General features: G+C 42.6%; 2 protein-coding genes across 2 annotated transcripts; one reads left to right on the forward strand and one right to left on the reverse strand.

The window, feature by feature from the left end:
• Positions 1–573: 573 nt before the first annotated feature.
• LOC126536970 (E3 ubiquitin-protein ligase TRAIP-like) lies at positions 574–9490 on the reverse strand. Its single transcript, XM_050184050.3, has 5 exons — positions 8868–9490; positions 8649–8762; positions 5382–5612; positions 2548–2632; positions 574–1019 (listed from the first exon to the last, which is right to left on the reverse strand). The coding sequence occupies exons 1-5, from the start codon at positions 9353–9355 to the stop codon at positions 819–821; spliced, it is 1119 nt and encodes a 372-aa protein (XP_050040007.1). The 5' UTR covers positions 9356–9490; the 3' UTR covers positions 574–818.
• Positions 9491–9980: 490 nt separating this feature from the next.
• COX7B (Cytochrome c oxidase subunit 7B) lies at positions 9981–12243 on the forward strand. Its single transcript, XM_050184059.2, has 3 exons — positions 9981–10188; positions 10478–10653; positions 12118–12243. The coding sequence occupies exons 1-3, from the start codon at positions 10143–10145 to the stop codon at positions 12169–12171; spliced, it is 276 nt and encodes a 91-aa protein (XP_050040016.1). The 5' UTR covers positions 9981–10142; the 3' UTR covers positions 12172–12243.
• Positions 12244–19256: the final 7013 nt, after the last annotated feature.

The following is a 19256-nucleotide window of genomic DNA, read 5'->3' on the forward strand; positions in this document are numbered from 1 at the left end:
ACGTGGTCAAAATTTCCAGAGTCTCCCAATACAGCATGTCTCTTAATTAGATTGTGGTTTCGGCACATAAAACCCCATAATTAAAATTTTTTAACACTGACACAGAAAGAGCCTTTTGGAGAAGTCTGAGGGTTGGCTGACCTCTGGTGGGAATAGCGTGGCAGTTTGGGCGAGTTGGTATGTCATGACGGTTTTAGGCGCTCACTCTGTTTTCCGTTCCCTTTGATTACCCCTACCTCCTTCCTTTTTTGCTCGTCCTGAGCTGCGCTACAAGCCTAAACCGCTCTGGTGGGAAGTTATAATCTCCAAATCTTTACCCCACTCCCATTGGTGCGCAACTGCTTCCTGTAGTTCTTTATAGGTGTTTGAGCTCTCTCTGAGGAGGTTTGTGACTTGCAAAGAAGGGTGATTGTTGGTTCTTTTGGGTCACATCACAGAAACATACTAATGGCAGTGGCCTGAAAATGTGCATACTTAAACATGCCAGAAAATTATTTATTTGCGCTTTTCAGTTAACTTTGTTTCAAAATGAAAATGCTACATGTGCCACCTTAAAAATTAGAATATGCAGGCTAGAAATATGTAACACCTTTATTTTCACAGTGCATCATTAATATATATATTTTCATGTGTGTATGTGTGAAATAAGAGATCTGTTTGTTCAGCGAAATTAAGGTACTAAAATATGAAATTTGAATGCATTTACGTACCAGTATAAATACAAGGGACAGTATATTTGCTAGAATAAATAAAATATTTACACAAAACAAAAGCAGCTAGCAATGGCATATGCAAGCATCAACGTACAAGACAGGATCCTAGAATTTTTTCAGAGGTGGCTTTGATCCAACAACATGCTTTGAATGACCACCTAGACCATTGTAGCCAGTCCTGATGACCGACTTGAATGAATCTGTAGCAGCAGCTGGACGGAAAAAGCTTGTTTTTCGTGGCAGCAGTGGTTCCCTCGTCGGTGTCGCACCGTCTGGAGCTTTTGAGTGCCAAGCAGAGGTCACAATCTGAAACAAAATTGGTTTTATCACAACATACATGCACTGAGTGTGCCAAATGCGCAGTTAGAATCACTAGAGATAAAAATGCAGGTCCTATAAGAAGACGGGCTAGCCCAATAACAAGAGCTATTGTCATCATCGGAGTAAACTTACATACACTGTAGGGCATAGACTTCTACCAGCTATCTCCAGCTACCTCTGTCTTATGTCAGCTAACTCCATACTACGGCTGCATATTTACTAATTTCATCGCTCCATATCTAATCCAATGTCAAGATGAAATTTATGGTACTCCTACTCTAATTTTTTATTCAACTGTGCACAGTTGGCGTTTTAAAGTACAATCAACATCCGACTTTTTGGACTCCCTAGGTGCGGCTTTTGACTCTGCTTCTGTTCCCTTGGCACCCAAACTGTGGTGACAGAGCAACAGTTTTAGTTTTAAGGATATCCTGACTTGAATATCAGCTGCCTGCATTTGTCCCGATTCATACTGCCACCTTCGTAACTCTTAAGGTTATGCCTTTCATTTTCTCACCCAGCACTGGTTAAATGGTGCTTATCTTTCTTTCAAGTCTATCCATTATCCTCCAAGTTTCCACCCCATAGGTAGAATGCGTTGATAACATGAGTATGTATCCATATGTTCTATGTCAACGAACATTTTCTTTGACAGACATTATGCACTTTCCTTACAAAAGATGGCTGCCAAGATCATTACTTTTGTAATGCTAAGGTGAGGCGTGCACACATTATGACCACTTAAGAAGAAGCTTTAGCTCGTGCCCAACTCCGACGCGGCCTATTCAAATACATGTAAGAACGCAAAAACGTTTTTCTGAGATAACCCCTGGCCCGATTTTAATGAAATTTGTTGCTTTTGAGAGAGAAAGTTAAATTCTAGTGACTGTTGGAAGCGGAATTTTGATTTAGGGCTTGCATTTTGTTAAAGAGATTTACAAAATTTCAGAAGTTTGAAAAAAATAGAAGCACGAAGTTTACAAACTAATAGCTCTGCATCAAGAACAGATATCGCGGTTCTGTAAACGGCATCCATTAGATCATTCAAAGCGGACAAATTTCATATGTCGTTTTACATCTTACCTGAGTTTGTTACGTAGTTTACGAGGGTTCTGCAAAAGTTGTAATTACATATTAATAAATTTTTTGCGATTCATGTATAAGATGTCAAATTTGTCCGCTTTAGATGTGCTATTAGGTACAATTCACAGAATTGCGATATCACCTATTCTTGCTGAGTTACAGAGTTGTAAACTTGATAGTTTCGTTTTCTGAAAATTTGCGATTTTTGCAAACTTTTAATAAAGAATTGACGACCTAAATCGAAAATTCGAAACTAAGAGTCACTAGATTTTAAGTTTTTCTTTTAAATGCAACAAACCCCGTCAAATTTGGTGCTGTGGTTGCCGAGAAAAACGAATTCTCCTTTTACATGTATTTAGATAGGAGCACCCGAGCTAAAGCTTCCTCTTAAGTGAGACCCTACACCTATTAAAGAGGTTCCCAAGCTTACGCGAAGAGCTGGAGAGGCAACACTTGGAGAAGGTGTTTCTTCAGGGTTTGTCAAGCGCGGGCGTTTCATTCGTTCAGGTGCTGGGCTGCATGAAAAATGAAAAATATTAAGAAATTGCTGTCTTGGAAGATAACAGAAATTATGCTACATGTTTGCTGTGCTCAATGAGGACGGGCGCTAAAATGACATTGCTGGCAAGTGTTCCACACGCTCTCATGTAATGGCTGTGACATCTTGCACAGCACATTTGAGCTCCATGTTCTTTCTAGTGGTTCACGTCTCAGGTTTTTGATACAGGCACAAAAAGGAACCTTGCCCTGCGGTAGCGATAGCAAGATAGTTCCTCTATTTGCACAGAATTAATGTTTTTTTCCTTTCAATGTTGCTAGCCTGAGAAGGCACTTCTGGGTAAACACATAACCATGATCCAAGTATAACACATATTGGTGCAATGTAGTGAAGCCGGAACAAAAGAGCGGGGAAGGTCTGCTGAGACATCACAAGGGCTCAGGCGAGCATGAATGGAGGCACAAACTGTAATCGGAGAGAACGGAGGTTCTACCAAAAAGCAGCGAGCCCTTTGTCATTCTGCTGTGCAGAGAGAATGCGTGCTTTGCTGTACTGCACGAAATTGACAAGCTGGAATTTAGGCAAATAAGCTTTGCAAGAAAGCCAGCCTAAAGACAGTAAAAGGATGGGTCAGCAACTGCACAAAGGAAAACAGTCAATGACACAAAGGGGTTCTTATTTTCGTGTGCAGCAGCAGGAAAGCTTATCTAGGGACTTTATTAGGTCAAATAATCAGCAAGGCTCTTACGTGTGCTCCGATGTGGAAGACATAGCAGTGAAGCACACTGGTAATTTCAGGCACAAACCTGGTATCTAAGCTTCCTGCCAGCGACAAACAGAAGGTTGCATAGTCTGCCGCGAAGCATTTTTTCCAGTTCGGTAAACAGCATGTGGCAGCCGTATAGTAGCAGATACATTGAAGTTCAGTGTTTGACGGAAGCCCATCTGCTCGGAATGAAACATGGTGAAAAGGTAGACAAAAACCCGGGGCACTACGCCGACCAAAGTAAAATTTTAAAAGAAAAGAAAAGAAAACGTTTTGGCTCCCACACGGGAGCTTTGTTCACAGGTAAAATAAACAAAGGTGTTGAAACAGCTCGTTGAAATAGTCTTCGACACGTGATGCAGGCAGCACGCATACACTGACAGCAGATTGCCATCGCTCCTGTTCAGAGTGTGTGGCGTAGTCTGAATCATGAGCGACTCAAGATAAACGCATCGAAATAGACCCTTTATCCTGGCAAGGACACGTGCCTTCCCCCAGTCGATTGCGTGGCTGCTTGAAGCGGCATGCTCAGTCATAGCACTGGATTTCACATTTTCTTTTCTGACGTCATAATTGTGCTGTTTAAGATGCCTTTCAAAGTCACCAGTTTCGCCAATATACATGTAGTCGCAATCCGCGCATGGGACAACATACACAACACCTGGGAATTTCTCTTTTGGTAATTTGTCCTTAACATTGACGAGTGATTGTCGTAGTTTCTGATTTGGAATGTGTGCCACTTGAACATTGTATGAACGCAGAATACAGCTTAGAGCTTCACTTGTGGACGGGATATATGGTATTCCGGCGCGCTTTTGACTAGAGGCAACATAGGGTAACTGTGGACGTGCCATTTGTCGTTCAACAGCATTCAAGAAAGAACCCGGGTAACCACAGGCTGATAGTTCCTGCCGTACCACGTTTACGTCGGCTGCGACTACGTGTATACTGGCGAAACTGGTGACATTGAAAGGCGTCTTAAACAGCACAATTATGACGTCAGAAAAGAAAATGTGAAATCCAGTGCTATGACTGAGCATGCCGCTTCAAGCAGCCACGCAATCGACTGGGGGAAGGCACGTGTCCTTGCCAGGGAAAAAGGTCTATTTCGATGCGTTTATCTTGAGTCGTTCATGATTCAGACTATGCCACACACTCTGAACAGGAGTGATGGCAATCTGCCGTCAGTGTATGCTCGCTGCCTGCGTCACGTGTTCAAAGACTATTTGAACGAGCTTGTTTGTTTTACTTGTGTACAAGGCTCCCGTATGGGAGCCAAAACGTCTTCTTTTCTTTTTTAATTTTACTTTGGTCGGCGTAGTGCCCCGGGTTTTTGTCCACCTTTTCACCATAAAGGCACATTATTACAACCAGTTCTTTATTTGTATAAGAAACGAGTTCGACAGCATGCAAAGAGAAAGAACGCAACAGTAGAACATTTCCCTTAACCACCGTGGTTGCTCAGTGGCTATGGTGTTGGGCTGCTGAGCATGAGGTTGCGAAATCGAATCCCGGCCACGGCGGCCGCATTTTGATGGGAGCGAAATGCAAAAACACCCGTGTACTAAGATTTAGGTGCACGTTAAAGAACCCCAGATGGTCTGAATTTTCGGAGTCCTCCACTACGGCGTGCCTCATAATCAGAAAGTGGTTTTGGCACGTAAAACCCCATAATTTAGAACATTTCCCTTTCCAATAAAGGCCAAATATGAACAAAAAAAATTGTTAAATTCATGATGTCGCACTGGTGTAACTGGCACTGTCGTTTTTAATGCGAAATTAATAAAAAAAATTGAACTATCATGTTTATTTTACCCTATAATCATCTTTCCTGCCATATGAAAGAAACTGGAGTTGTGAAAGAATTCACCAGTTTGAACTGATTTAGAGTTGAACTTTATTGTTCCATTAATATTTCCATTAGGTGTCTCTTTCTCGTCAAAGGTGGTGCTGTAGATGAAAAAGCAATCTATGCGATAAAATCAATACTGCTGCTCACCTTTCTACAATCAGACCATCATCGGCATTTGTGCTCGCAGAAGTGTTGTCCTTCTCCGCTTTGACTTCCGCCCTGTGGAGCATGTCCTTGAGGTGACTAACATCCCCTTCCAACGTACGTATGCGGGCCACTCTCTCTCTCGCCAGAACTTCCAAGTAGGCCACCTTTTTTCTTAAGTCGAGCGCCTCCTTGTTCAGCTGTGACCGGCTGTCCGTTACTGTCTGCAGTTGGCTGTTACATGAAAAGCAAGTACCAGCATGACTACGGCTTACAAGGCTGTTTACCTCTGGTGAGCAGGCGAAAACCATTCAGTCAAGCGTATCTGTGCACTGCTGTAACGCCAGGGGAAAAGACAAAGAAACTGAAATGCCATGATGCTATGTCAACCTTGATAGAAGCATGCACAAAAGTGCTGCAGTACAAACTGGTTTTGCAAAACTCACCCTTGCAAGCTATCGGACTAGCAAAATATTATGCTTTTCCTGCAGACAGTTGCAAGCACAAGTGCCTTTTCTAGCCTTCAAAGGATTAAATGAAGCTAGCTTTGTAGTTTATTTAGCCAAATTTAGGCAAAGAAATAGAGGTAAAGCTGAATAACTTTGAATATCGTAAAATTTATTGCCAGCTTCCGTGCCCAAACACATACTGGAGTATATTGCATTATGTTCTCTTGAAACTACACAATGTAATTGGCATGCAGAGAGCTTTAACTATGAAATCATTGTATACAGTGTTAATATTAATGGTATCAAGACTTCTGAGCACACTGAGCTGACATAAACCATGTGGCAGTTGCTATTGGCTTCTAAAATTTAACTGTGTCTATAACATAGTCAAAGATGCACTAAATATTTTTGCAGGCTGCGATAATTGTGTCGACACTATGCAATCCATAAAGAGAAAAATGACAGCCTTCTGGGTGTGCCATAATTTTCTTCATTTGCGTCAGTCCTTGGCTCTAAACTGTTTCTATTACTGACTTCATTAAAATGGCATTTAGCTCAAACTCTGCAGTACAACAGGTATGTTCTGGAGTGCATCGTGGACATAAAGCAGCATAGACCAAGGAAAAATACCTAAAATGTCCTGCAAACAGTGAGGCATTAGAGAAAAGAACATACATGGTAAATAGATATAGTATCAATTCACTGCAAAGTAATGGAAAGCACAAGCTATCAGGATTGTTTCGCGAGTCATAATGGAAAGTTATGTCTGACAAGGCATGCAACTATGTATCTTTGAAACACTTCTACAGCTGCATACTTCAATCATACTGCATTTCAAGCAACCACCTTTATACATGTTTATCTAAATAAATTGCAGGTGTTTGTATTCCATGGTCCTTTTTTGCACATGGTTAATGCAGATACAATGAGAGCAAATATACATGTGCAATATATGATAACACGCCTGTCATACCATAATTAAAATGATTAAGTTCTACTTTAATAGCAGTCTGTTTATACAGTCAAACCTAGTTGTAACGGAATGGGATATAATAAAATAATGAATATAACAGAGTGAAATTCCCCTTGAAATCTCCATAGAGATTTCACAGTGCAGTGCAGGCTATAGTGAACATAACAAGGTATTTAATATTGTAAAGTGATTCTGGCTCCCCCTTCAACTTTGTTATAGTGAGATTTTATTGTATATGTACACAAACTGTTATGCAGCAATATTATTTCGATAGAGTGCTTCCTTAATTTCTTACAACCTAAGCACCAACAACACTTAATTAAGCAATGACACATTGCCGCTTTTTCTTGCCATGGCCATTGAAGGTAGGTCACAAGTGACCCATGAGCACCAAGCACATTTTAAGGCTCGCAGTGCACTATTGAACTTGCTGCGCCATCCAAGAACCATTCTAAGGAGAAGGCTTTCAATGTCTGAGTAGTATTTTTTTCTTGCGTGGAAGCTACTAATAGCAGTGGTGTTCACCTAAAGATAGCAGAGATGGAAGGCACTGTGGTAGCTGGGCCTTTCTGGGAATGAGTCTCATGCTTATGCTGCGTATTCAGATGATTGTTTTGATATTACTAGTTGCAATAAGACAGAGGGTGATGTCAAATTGTGAGAGTTTAATTCAGACGATAGAGACCTGCAAGTCAGCCCTGATTGTTGTCAACTGCTCGGCAGCGAGTTTCATTTTCTGACTATTGACAATTGAGTGATTTCTTGTGCTGACTGAGATATCGTTCGTGTGCTGCCAATAGTACAGATCTTATATACAGTGACTCTACAGCCCATGGCAGAGATTTGCTACCATGAGGGTGATGTTTTGCCGAATATTTGTGGCACCTACCAGAAAGAGGCAGTTTCTGTTTGGCAGAAAAAAAATTTTTTATTGTCATAGTACCAACACACAAGGTGCATTAGCGCTGCCGCCATGCTGTCACAGTGACCTGTGTGTGGAGGGTTAGAAGGCAGAACATTTTACTGCAAAAATGACAAAGCAAAGTGAATGCACTGCCACATTCTGTTTAATAGGCTCTACTGGAGCCAGGGCAGTGTTCTGGCTTCCACTGAGTCGTGCGCATACACATTAGCATTCCTGAGCAGCTTGTTCCTACCACACCATGGAGCATGCACTTGCCTGAGCAGAATCGACAGTAAAAGTCAAGCTAAATCTATCAAATCCTTTCATTTGGCACTGACAAATGCTATTTTCCATCATTCTCATCTCATGCACCATCAATGTGCGACGCCTGTAACACTGCTTCTGACATTCCTCATTGAGCCAGTGTTGAGAAGTGCCTCGTCCCTCCTAGAGCACTATTCCTGCTGCACAACAGCAGTTGTTTCACATGCTGTGTCATGTCATGTCACTTCCGCATATTGTTGGGAGTTGACACCGTGCAAGGCACTCGAGCGCAACGCTAGATTTTGCTATCGCTTCCAAGGCTTAGCCTTTGGGCAAAACCTATGTTTGTTTGATTATCTGGAACATATGATCTAGAACACTGAAATTTTCATGTGCTGAAGGCAATTGAAATGTTTTTTCTGTATGTTATTAGTGTAACAATATAAACATTTCCTGTATCTTTCAGTAAAGTTAGTCTTTTACAAATTATATTAAATCGTACACTCAGACACGTTTCTTAGAAATGCACATCTTTGCAAAGCACACCTAAAGCTTCCTTTTGCTATAAAGCATGTTATTGTAATTATCATAATTTTTTAAAAATTCTAAAGCCTTTAAAAGAGTCATTTGTTTTCCATGAAAAGGGTTAAAGTGGTAGGAAAAGCGCCATCACATCTTACCGTTTCACAAGAACACAATACGTCGCCAAATTCTTTAGCGTGCCAGGTTCGTCTGCATAAGACTTCAGAAGCTCATCTGCTTCCTTTGCGTTACCGTCTATCAGCTTTTTGAGACTAGAAGAAAAGGAAGAAATAAAGTAACTCGTGTAATAATCTGTGCACATGTTGCGTACATTCTCAAATAAGTTGCTGCTGCAGCCGCTCCAGGGGTGAGCCTACCTTTCATAATGCGTTATTCGAGACCGCAAAGTAATATTTTCGTCGTATAACTGCCGCTTTTCCGATACTTCCTTTCTCATAGACTGTATCTTAGCTTGCAACTGGGCCTTTTCGCCGAGCGCATCCATGTACTTGTCCTTGAACTTCTGAACTTCTTCCTCTCGTTGAATAAGGAAAGCCTTGAGCATGTCGGCTGCTTCTTGCTGTTTGATTTTTTCCACATTTGCTGCCCTTAGCTGTGCCTTCGCGTCGTCCAGCTTGTTCTGAAGGTCTCCGACATCGACTTCTTTCGTTTCAGACACGTTAAAATAGAGCTTGAACACTTGCTTCGGACGCAACGGCTTCCTGCAAGCTGGGCAAGTCTTGGACATTTCTGTCCAGTGGAGTAGGCACATTTCGTGAAAAACATGACCGCAACCAGTGGCAGTTATGTTATCGATATTTTCGCTGCTGAAATTGTCCATGCATATGCTACAAGTAAACTTCATTTTAAAAGAAAAACTGAAAAGAACTTGCTAACGTAAAAGGCGGGCAATGTTCGCGCTACATTGTACTTTCGTATTTCCCTGAGTACAATGTTACCAACCGAAATTGTTCCTCGCACCACATTCAGCACGAGGTTTTTGAGGCCACACCGGCATTGTGGGCTGCACAATGCCGCGCGCGCTGCATCTGTCAGACCACACCAAAAACAATCAAAAAATTAATTTAACATATTTAATATATTTTGCCTATATGATTACTCATGTATCTTTAAAGATACGCTTTGTTTTGCCTGGTTACAGCTATAATTATTCAAGAATGACTGCTGAAGAACTTTTATTTCTGTTTTTATTGATAAGCGGAATATGTGCGTCGAGATAACAAACATTCTAACCAATCTAACTCGCGAAATATGTATATTGGTTACGGTTTCCGTCAAACCGAATTTTTCTTTTCTTTCTTTTGCTTTTTGCTAAGGCTGCTGAACCATGTTGAACTCTGAAGGATAGTTCTTTGCACCAGATTAGTAAGGTTTATTTCTGTTGGTTTTGCCTTGCTAAATAAGATAAGTTTGTTCTGCCTAAATTCTATAAGAGTTGCAAATTCGTTACTGGCGGCTTGCTAGCGGGCTGCTCTAAAATCGATCTAGCAACAAAGGTGACCTTTTCGGCCGCTCGTCGAGTCGTGGTCGAGTTTCGTGATCGCGGCAATCCCTCGTTGCTGACTACGCGTGCCTGCTGAAGCAGCGTCTGCGCTAAGTTTTGAAATTCTACTGCATAAAACACAGTCAAGATGATCGCGCGACTCGTCTCCCAAAGGGCGCTGCAGTGTGTTTCGAGTAAGCTTGCTTTGCCTTTTCTATTCGAATGTACCCTTGTGTATACCACAACGCGTTAAATCGTTTCCTTTCGTCTTACAAGTAGAATACTGAATCTGACCACGCTTAAAGCCTTTGTAAATGCTCTATCACGTTTTCGGATATAACGATGCGGGGTCTCAACTTTCGTGTTGCTCCTAGTTTAACCGGCGACGCTAGTGTGTCCTGTCGAAAAGTTTTTCTTCGGTGCAAGCAGTGTGCATTGCAAAAAGCTTGTAAAGAGTGCGTGTGTATGATCCTTTCTCTCTAGGGCAGTCCCGCAGCAGCGTGCGGTCGTACCACCCCCCTTCCCAGTACAAACAAGTTACCATGGCTGACATGCCCACCTTCATCGGGCCGTGGGAGGAGCACTTTAGCAAGAGGCAGGCCAAGTTCAACATTCATCTGGCCGTGGGCGTTGGTTTCTTCCTCGTGAGCCTCGTCACTGTAAGCATATGTTCTCCACTACTCGCGTATCATCCTCCACCGACTGCGACGAGTAGTTGATTATTCGGTCCGACAGTTCGTTGCGAAAAAAAAAAAAAAAGAGCTGCGGGGAGTGGGGGAGTTATATGGACACGCTTGTGTTGTAGAGCACCAGGTTATGTTTAGCTTGTTCTAGCCACGGAGCTGAATAACCAGATAGCAGTGCAAGCCCAGTGTGTGTTGTGGACGAGACCTCTTGCAAATGACATTGCTTTGCAGCACAGTGTGCTTTGCATGCATGTTATTTGTTCAAGTATCACAAATGAACAACAGTCTGGTTTGCCTTCTACTTGAACGAGTTAATGTGCAGGCACTGCTCCTGGAATGTTAAAGAAATGACACGCTTCCACTCAGCGCGATATGCAACACACTAGGCATGTTAGAGCCCACCTAAAGGGGGATGAGCATTGGATCTATTGTCCAATTCAGTAATATTTAAAGCTAAATTCTCTCTTGAAATGGCAAAACGCGTCTTATTCAAGAGAGAGTTACATAGCAGCTCTGGCCATGCCTATAATGCATAGCTTAACATGCACAGCTTCTGCATAGCATCCCGCAGAACCTAAAACAAAGGTTATATAAGGGATGCAAGGTATGCCTGTGACATGTTTAGGAGATAAATGTGATAAGCTAAGCAGATAAATGCGGTACTTCAGTGCCATACATTATTTCAAGGGATGGTGAAATTGGCCAAATATTAACTTGCTTTGCCTAAATCAAGACAACACTTTCATGTATGCGCTGCCTAAAAGTGAAGTATTCTTATTGAATGACTTGAAATATTGAGCAGAAGTTATCCGCCCCGTGCATTTGCTCGGAAACTCGTGCCTCTGGGCAACAACAGCAGCTCTCTTGCAGCAGAATCTCCTCTCACTTGCATGAGTCTGTGCTTTGATATTCCAAATAAATGAATATTCTACATATTCATATAACGTAGTGTCATTACGTATCAAATAGCAGGGACTACTCTATTAGTATTTGAAATTTCAAATATTCGGACACCCCTAGTTATTGCTAAATGACATCTGTATATGGCAAATCAGTTCAGGCAAAGCCCGCAAAGTGGAGGAAAATGCATGAAAAGGAAAAATTGTCATCCACCCAAAATATAGCACAAAGCTATAGAAGAAACCCATACGGGTTTCTCTGAAAGAAAGCCTCGGCAGTTGAAGAAAAATTCATCCTGGTCTGGGATTCGAAACTGGGTCCAATGCCTTTCCAGAGCAGTCCCTTTACCATTCGAGCTGACCAGATGATTCAAGCTAGCAGACCACAAAGCAAGAACAAATTAATCGACAGCATTTCCCTTTCATAAAATCCACCTGATGTAGAACTGCTTCATGTTTCCGTAGTACTTCTAGATTGTCAGAACAATCTTTGGCAAATGTTGCGTTGTTGTGACTTCTACTGATCTATTTTTTCCAGGCGAAGTCCCTGGGTACTTTGGACTATGTTGATGCCCCGCCTATGAAGAACTAGATGTCCTACACAAATGTAACTTCTTGTGGGTTCAAGTAATAAAGTTTGAATTGTAATTATAGAACATAAGAATTTTTCTTTCCCTCCTTTATTATGAGCAGTCAAGTAAGCATGAAGAGTTGATAGAGGATCACACAAAATGCACATGCTTGAGTGTATAAATATGCCCTTGACCTTTGTGAAGTTTGCATAGCTGCCAACCTGTGAACATAGAATTTGCAAATATCATGCAGACACGATGGAAAGAAAAGTAGGTTGAGGGAGGGGGCATAGTTTTCCTCTGAGCATACATTTTCTGTTGAATACGTGCACACCTTATTAACAATTTGCCTTTAGACGCAGCACACAAACAGCAGAAGACTTAGAACAGCACAGAGCGACAACATTGTTTCCAGATCCGTGACTTTATCAGTGACTCTGCTGCTGCCAATTTCGACTTCAGGAACTTGTTTTAATACACTTCCCCAAAGCATGTGCCCCTAACTGAGGTTTTTTAGCGCACGAAAAGGGACGAAAGACAGTGGCAAGACGAGGACACAGCACTAACTTCCAACAATGGTTTTATTCCACGAAGCGGTACGCACATATATATATAGGTAACACACACAACCGTACACATGCGCATGTACTGATTTCTAGTCAAATGAGACAGCAACGAGACATGTGTAATGGAAAGTTAAGATGATATCAAAGATGAAAGAACGACCATGCATAGCCAAATAAATTTTCTTTTTGTAATTGCAAGATTAAAATGTCATCTCCATCAGGCCATCCTCTGTGTCACGTTTAAAAAATCGAATTCTTTACTTGAAAGATCTATTGAATTCGCGCTAACACAAGCGCTAAACTAGCAATCTTCGCCGCTTCAATAATCTCACGTGTTGTTTGTGCTGAGCTTCTTCCTATGTCTTCTTCCACTCATGTCCTCACAAGTGTTTGTCCAGTTTTATGGCGCAAGTGGATCGCCTGAAACAGGCCGGTTTCCCGCAGCACATCATCACAGCTGTGGCCGAAGGTCTCCTTAAGACCACAAAACGCGGACGACAGGATGAGGAGTCTACTTCACTGGAAAATGCGAGAGTGAAGCAGAAACGCGCAATCATACCATACATCCACGATATCTCGCACAGACTGAAGAAGATTGGCAATAACGCAAATGTAAGTGTCATCTTTTCAGCGCCAATCAAGCTGTCCAACTTGTGCAAGGCCAGCTACTGTGGTTCTGAGAAGCCCAGTTGCCGGACAAATCACGAGGAACGCTACGTTCATTGTGAGAACAATATCGTGTATGAACTGCCCCTGTCGTGCGGCAAAAAAAAAAAAAAAACATCAGCCAGACGGGAAGGTGCCTAAATGACAGGTTGCATGAACACGCAAATAATGTGCGAACTGGAGGAGTGGGGCATCTGGCTTTTCACTGCAGAAAGCATGAGTGCAGTCCCACTTATAAACAGTGCACGGTGATAGGAAGAAGCCCAGCGCAAACAACACGTGAGATTATTGAAGCGGCGAAGATTGCTAGTTTAGGGAGCGCTTGTGTTACCGCGCCTTCAATAGATCTTTCAAGTAAAGAATTCGATTTTTTAAACGTGACACAGAGGGTGGCCTGATGGAGATTACATTTTAATCTTGCTATTACAAAAAAAAAATTTTTTGGGGGGGGCTATGCATGGTCGTTCTTTCATCTTTGATATCATCTTAACTTTCCATTACACATGTCTCGTTGCTGTCTCATTTGACTAGAAATCAGTACATATGCGCATGCGTACGGTTGTGTGTGTTACCTATACATATATTTGTGTACTGTTTCGTGGAATAAAACCATTGTTGGAAGTTAGCGCTGTGTCTTCGTCACGCCACTGTCTTTCGTCCCTTTTCGCGCGCTAAAAAACCTCAGTTATGAAATACCAACACGCCCTAACCTACGCTCTTTCAAGTTACATGTGCCCCTCTTGTGTATGGCGTTTTGCACTTGCAAGAGAGCAGTGCAGTACCATTGAAACTTCTTTCATATGTGCACTTTGTTGCAATTATGCACCGCACCATCTTTCAACAGCTTTAAATCATACTCTCAAACAGATTATATTTTTATTGAACTTCATGCAACTTTCGTAAAATCTTGGAACGAGCCAGAATTTGTAACATTATGAAAAATTTTGGGAGAGTTGGCAGGTACGGCCTTGGTAGCTAAAATTTTAGTATTCTTGGTATCTGTGATAGTTGACTAGAGTAACTGTTACAAATTTGTGTGGAATCAGCAGGAACATGACCATAATTGGGAAAAATCTTATCAGAACACCTGTTACACTTAATTACATGGGAATGTACCTATGTGCAACTGCTTCGCAGCTGATTTCTCAGCATGCTGTTGTACAAAGTCTACAAGAGGCATTATCAAAGTCTCGAGGTGATCAAAAATGAAGGTGTTCTGTCTTTTATACCATTATGTTTTCTCAAAATACTTGCCACAAGTTTCTATGCACTTTTGCTTTCTGGTAAGTCGTATTAAATAACTTTTTCTATTCACTTCCTCTTGCTGCAAGTTTGCTCTCCTGGGGGTGGATGGCTTCTTCAGGCCTTGAAAACATCTAACCACAGATGCCATGTATCGCTGTAGAGAACAGGAAACAATGACACAGGGTCATGTCAGTACTGTAAGGGAGCTAAGTTGTGTTTAACGTTCGTGTGCATTAGGAAATGAGTGATGTTGGGCGTGCACACAGGTGCAATGGTATGGTGAAACGCGATATCCCCTCAGTTCTGTCCTTGGCTGTTGTATTTGCAACTTGCTGAAAACTGGGTAGCATACTGTAGCGTAGCACTTAGCATTGTTTTGTTCCGCATGAAAGAAAACAACCTTATACACCTGGTAACCACCTATGCCCTGAGCAGGATTACCTGTCACCCCATACCTTAGCCTCAGTGCAACTGACAAGCTCAAACTCAATACCATGATCAAGAGGGCCTATAAACAAGCCCTACATCTTCCCATTTCCACCTCTAACGAAAAACTGGACGCCCTTGGCATTCACAACACTGCAGACGCGCTTATTGAAGCTCAGCGTTTTAGCCAATACGAACGACTCGCCAATTTCACCACGGGCAGGCACATTCTAGGCGTAACTTACACCACCCAATTCGGACCAAAAGTACCCGTCCCTCCGAACATTTGTGCTCAGCTTGTTATCCTGCCCATACCTCACAATACGCACCCTAAACACAATCAAGAGCGACGTGCAGACAGAGCTAAATAACTACAAAAGTGCTACGACAAAGCCACTGATGTAGCCTACGTGAACACAGCGGAATACCCCAACCAGAACGCCATGGCAGTCATAGTAGTCACGGGCTCGCAGTACCACCTTGCTGCGACCGCATCAATAATCACTACTCAACCCAAAGGAGAAGAAAGGGCCATCGCTTTGGCCTACGCCTCTACCAATGCACACTGCACCATCAGCGATTCAAAAATGGCCATTTTCAACTACACAAGAGGACTGATAGTGCCCCAAGTGCAGAAGATATTCTCCGGTACTCCTTCCTCAAGGCAACGCCGCGTCCAAATCATCTGGGCCCCTGGTCACTCAGGTCTGGCTGGAAACGAAGCCGCCCACAATGCCGCCCGAGCTCACGCACCCTGGGTGCATCATCCTTCTCCTGTGCCTTTCAATCATGACCAGCCCTCTGTTCTGCACCGCGGTCACGTTTAGAGAAATCCTCTTCCACTACCGTAGAAAGCGGTTACGCTACCCCCCAGCACACAAAACACTGAGCAGATCTCAATCCTCGACTTCGCGACTACTTCAGATGCGAACTTTTCCAAACCCCGTGCTATACAACCGCATTTACCCCTATGCATACTCCCCACTCTGCAAAGCGTGCGACGCCCGCGCTGACCTCGATCACATTATCTGACAGTGCCCCAAAGCCTCGCCCACCAACACCCACCACACTAACACTACATGCATCATAACTACAGCCGAGCAGTGGGAGACTATGCTGCTCAGCTTGGACCCGGAAGCGCAGCTCTGGGTCATCCAGATGGCCGAAGGCGCCGCCAGAAAGCAAGGACTGGCCGCCGTCTGAGGAAGGAGTGGACTGGGGGTTAGTCTCCCAATCCTCGCCACCCCTGGACCCCATCAAGGACACAATAAAGTTTTATCTCTCAATAAGAACATTCATGACATGGTCGCTTTTTCTTAAGAAAGTTGCCACCACTCTGCTGCTGATACTTTTGGGCCACTTCAGTTTCGTTGGTGGATTTTCATTGCGAAATAGTCGTACTGTTGGCTGGCAGCATCAAGTTTGCTATGCGATGCGAGCGTCATCTGTTCGCATCGCCATATCGAACAACCGTCGGCGTATTTGATGTCGCACTCCTCCTTGCGCTGCTGATTGGTTTAGTAGCTTGACGACAGAGCTATAATATTCAGCGTCAAGCAACCCAGAATGGCTGCTTTTCAACCATTTGTGACCAACTTGGTTGTGCGATCTCCACAACTAATTGGTGTGGATCAACCTTTAGTCCTATTGCAATTGCATGTCTCTTAATGGCATGTGTCTCACATACGTTTTTCATGGCTCCTACAAAGTGTAGCCATCACTATTTGTATAATGGATCAGTGTGCACGGGAACACACCAGCAGGGAGTTGTTTGAAGCCCAGATCAGACAAATTTGAGGCAAATTTATTTTGCTTTTCTCTTCAGCATGAGTGACAGACAAGCATTTGGTGAAAACTGGGGATATGAAACCTGTATTATGAACCACCGTGTGCAAACAGAAGCTCTGTCTCTGCGGCCAAACAGATTTCCCATGTTCTTCGTAGGAACTGGAATCATGGCAAAATCTACTATAATCTAAACTATGGCATTGGAAACAGGCATTAATGTAAAGGTAGTAATAGATCGAATAGCAACAGAACGTCTGTATTCGCTATCAAGTGATGGCGTGAGCAAGTGACTGCCAAGCAGTGTGTTAAAGGGGTACTGCAACACTTTTTGAACATAAGAAAACATCCCTAATCTGTCACCAATTTTGACGTGAACATGCAAGTCAAATAATATCCCACTGCATGCAGCAGGGGATCTACAATCTTGCATAATACATTGCTTGCTCTCTCTCCAGTGGCTTTTGAGGCCCCCCGCTTTTTTTCAGCTTTACGCGCAATGTCAGCTGATGTTACAGCTGGTGTGCAAAGGCTCGCATACACATCCATCTAGAAAAATAAGTCAATTGAGAAGTATCACTTGTTAAAAGCGAACTGTGATAAATCTTTGGACCACGTAGAAAGCCTAGTTTCAGATAGTGCAAATATGGAGCAGTCTCTGTGCAGTATTTTACGTTTGAAGTAGGAGTAGATGCATGTTAAAATGCTTGCAAGGGTAGACACTTTTTATACTGAAACTTAAAAAAGTGCTGCCATCACCACTTGCTGGAAGTGACGCATGACACAGTGCATGACCTCTGGCGTGACCTTTCAGAGCAGGCAACACCCGCGGCACAATGAAGAATGAGGTGATATGCTGGGAGGGCTGTCATATCTGCTAACCAACCAGGTGCATGTTTCGTCTGCTTAGGAGTTATTTACATGGTTACTGACATGAGATTATTAAAGTTCTAGAATTCTAAATCCTAGAAACAATAATGACAAGCCTCACAGCACTGTAAATAGTTTAATATAACAGCTTTTCTACAGCCAGTTTCGGTTTCATTTCTCAGAAGGGTACTGTGTTGCGATAACATGACACGATATGTGGTCACATGGGAGCAGGCCATTGCGATACCTTGACACTCACTTCGACACACTTGGTCACTTCATGTGCTACTACTCGTTGCGAGGGCTGATGCAGCAGCATAGCGGATGACCGAGCGAGTGTCAATATGTCGCAATGTCCTGTTGCATACTAGGTCATGACATCACGACGCAGTATCCTCCTGGAAATAAAACTGAAAATGGCTGTAGAAAATCTATGAAATTATTAACGGAATTCCGAGGGTTCCTACTATTTTTTCTAGGGTTTAGAGGTATAGGACTTTCATTTAATACAAGAAATGAATAGTCAAAAATATCGTGTCAGTACCCATTCAGAGGCTGCTAATAACAAAATTTTACAATTACCAGCCCTGCAGCTTTTGCCCAGATTGCTTCAGCAGTGTGCACTACTCATTTATAACCAATTCAGCCTAAGTGAAATTTCATTTCCCCTTTGTCAGTCACCAACTTCAAAAGGTTACCATTTATTGCACCACAGAAAGAAAGGGACAATGGGCAGGGCATTCCTATCGGCATCACCCCAGCTGAGAGAAACTGAAGAGTTGAAGGGGAATGGAGAAGGTAAACATTTCATTCTTTACACAGTCATTCATATCAGGCCCTCTTCAGAAATTTCTTCCACCTGCCATAGTACCTTAGTGGCTATGGCGTAGTGCTGCTGAGCTCGAGGTCGTGAGTTCGATCACAGCTGTGGCAGCTGCATTTCAATAAGGGCGAAATGCAAGAATGCCAATGTACATAGATTTAGGTGCACGTTAAATAACCCTGCGTGGTCAAAATCAACCCGAAGTTCCCTACTTCAGTGTGCCTCATAATCGGACTGTGGTTCTGACACATAAAACAGCAGATTATTATTAATTTTTACTTTCTTCTGGGAATTATTTCGTAAAAGGCATTTTATTCATTCCAGCATGTTGCTTAGGTTTTAAGAAAAGGTGTTTTGGGGTCCCTTTAGCACAAGCAGAAATTTACTGAGCTGATGCTATTGCTTGCCACATTCGGCGTAGCTTTGAGGTTTGTTTAATTGTTAGTTTCTACATAGGAGTACTGTATGTTCCTAGCAGTAAGATGATCAGCATGAAAAGAAAAGGTCAGTATTTATATTTGGTAAGCTGCGGTAATTTACCCCAGGTACAACACTTTTGCTAATTCAATGAGGCGCACACGTTCACCTTAGAGTAGAGTAAGATCAAATTCTAAATCATGCCATGTCTGCCTTATCACTTATACCTGTGTCTTATGTTTTATAAAATGGTATGTAAATGCACTCGGGTGCCAGGATTGTAGGTGCAGTGGCAATATTGCAGGGA

The sequence above is a fragment of the Dermacentor andersoni genome, chromosome 4 (genome assembly GCF_023375885.2).
Source record: "Dermacentor andersoni chromosome 4, qqDerAnde1_hic_scaffold, whole genome shotgun sequence".
NCBI classification, from domain to species: domain Eukaryota; kingdom Metazoa; phylum Arthropoda; class Arachnida; order Ixodida; family Ixodidae; genus Dermacentor; species Dermacentor andersoni.